The following is a 1,941-nucleotide window of genomic DNA, read 5'->3' as shown; positions in this document are numbered from 1 at the left end:
TTGTACAAAGCTGATAATGAGGTTCCAATCGCCCTGAACCAGGAACGAGATGTAAATTTCACAGCAGCAATGGTAGGCATGTGAAGCCGGAGCTAATAAGCCACACAAACATTTTCATTAACAGTACTAGCATAAACGCTCCAAGAGAGAACAAAAGAGAAACAAACAAACAGATCTAGTGCGCACCCACCTGATCAGTGATCATACAAACACAGTCTTATTCTACAAGCAAGGTGGTTACCATCTCATCTTCACACCCATTTTATTAAGTTGAACGCTCATTTAGTCTCGCCGCCGCCGCCACCGTGTTGGCTACTCCGCCGTTGCGTGTCTCCAAGTCAGGGTTGTTCCTTATCTCCGCCCTCACCACCCTCTCCGCGTCTTGCCTCGTCGCCTCCTTGTCCGCCGCAATCCTCTCCGTCGCGTTCTGCCAACTACTTATTCATTAATTAAACAGTTCTTCTGTGTAATATGTATTGAGTTTCAAATCGAGTGGTTACTAGCTACCGCAAGCACGTCGCCCAATTTAGTCTTGTCCTCCTCTCTGTCAATCCAGGCGTTCGAGATAACCGCCGCCTGGGCAGCTGCCGCGACGCCGCCGGGAATGACCCCCGGCACGCCTGTCGCGGACGCCTCAGCGGCCTGGATGGCGGCGGCGTCGCTGGGCTCGACCGGCCTATTTCCTGCAGTTCTTCCCGTCGCCTCCAGTGCCTCCCCAATTGTTACCTTGTCAGTCCACGTTGCCACGCCGCCACGGACATCAGCATCCCTCTCTCCTTCATTATTTCCGCCTCGCTGACCTTCCACGCCGACGACGTACTGGCGCACGGCCTGTTTCATTCGGCTTGTTAGGTGAAACGCTAACGAGAGCAACGAAACACAAACAACTCAACTCTGTTTAATTTGTTACGGAAAGTTCCGTCCACCTACCTGACCGGCGACGAACTCGGTGACGAGTCGGAGGTTGGGCTGGCCGGGGACGTCAGTTTGGGTGACGGTGACCCCCTGATCTCGTGGGAGCGCGCTGAACTGGTCGTGTTCCACGGCGCGGCGCTGCTCGTTGCGGGTGGCGGCTGACTCCATTGCGGCAGCGGCGCCTCCCTTGAGCGCCTGGCCGAAAATCGTGGACTCAGCGGACTGCATCATGGCGGCGTCTCGTGGCGCAACGGGCTGGTCCGCCAACTCACCGGCCACCGGGAACACGTCCCCGTACCTAATGGCCGCATCTCCCTCACCTTGGCTGGGCCTTCGTGGTTGTTCCTGGCTCATTGTGCAGAGATGAGAGATGTACTCAAGACTTCCGATTTCAGAGAGTTTCCGATGGTGGTGGGCATCTGCACTTGCTGTAGCTTTATATACAGAGACCGCATTAACAGAGGGAGTGGAGATGTGGTGGGGGTCGCTGGCACGTACATGGAAGCGCGCGTGAGCATGGGCACGTGTGAATAATTTGTTAAATGAAGGCAGAGGTGGCGCAAATGTTGTTGGCGCGTGGAGCGGTCTGAAATGGCACGGCGGCGATTTAGTCGGCGGAGAGGCGGTGCCGCGGAGGAGTCGAGAGTGTACGTTCAGAGGGTAATTTCTCTTTCATTGACCCCTGCGCCTGTGTCCGGTCAAACATGGTTGAACTCAGCTCAAGGGATCGTGCTTGAAGTGGTTGAATAATAGACTCACTTCATGCCGATCGAGTCATCCCCAATTATAACTGTTCTCTAGAAAGATAAATTAAATATTTTCTTCGGTTCTTGAAAGTCGTATATGATATTTGTTGATAAAATTAGTATATTAATAGACATGTTTTAATTAAGTTCCTGGGAGAAATAATAGGGTAATAGTTGTAATGTGATATTAGTGGGTCAATAAGTTGGTAAGTTGAATTAGTGGTGGAGTATAGTGGTTAATGTTATGGTATTAGTGGAGTTACTCGGTTTTTTAATTTGT

General features: G+C 51.9%; 1 protein-coding gene across 1 annotated transcript; it reads right to left on the bottom strand.

The window, feature by feature from the left end:
* Positions 1 to 220: 220 nt before the first annotated feature.
* On the bottom strand, positions 221 to 1,665 carry LOC121983311 (late embryogenesis abundant protein D-34-like). The gene is made up of 3 exons (XM_042536248.1): positions 931 to 1,665; positions 508 to 831; positions 221 to 427 (listed from the first exon to the last, which is right to left on the bottom strand). The coding sequence occupies exons 1-3, from the start codon at positions 1,267 to 1,269 to the stop codon at positions 266 to 268; spliced, it is 825 nt and encodes a 274-aa protein (XP_042392182.1). The 5' UTR covers positions 1,270 to 1,665; the 3' UTR covers positions 221 to 265.
* Between the last annotated feature and the right edge of the window lie 276 nt (positions 1,666 to 1,941).

This window comes from Zingiber officinale, chromosome 5A (genome assembly GCF_018446385.1).
Source record: "Zingiber officinale cultivar Zhangliang chromosome 5A, Zo_v1.1, whole genome shotgun sequence".
NCBI classification, from domain to species: Eukaryota; Viridiplantae; Streptophyta; class Magnoliopsida; order Zingiberales; family Zingiberaceae; genus Zingiber; species Zingiber officinale.
This window is presented reverse-complemented; position numbering and strand designations above follow the sequence as displayed.

What these genes read in the sequence shown, in the direction of transcription:
- LOC121983311 (XM_042536248.1), bottom strand. Translation starts at nt 1,269, where the DNA reads ATGAGCCAGGAACAACCACGAAGGCCCAGCCAAGGTGAGGGAGATGCG. An exon ending in CCGAGTTCGTCGCCGGTCAG is followed by an intron (nt 832 to 930) that starts GTAGGTGGACGG and finishes CGAATGAAACAG; the next exon opens with GCCGTGCGCCAGTACGTCGT. An exon ending in AATTGGGCGACGTGCTTGCG is followed by an intron (nt 428 to 507) that starts GTAGCTAGTAAC and finishes AGTAGTTGGCAG; the next exon opens with AACGCGACGGAGAGGATTGC.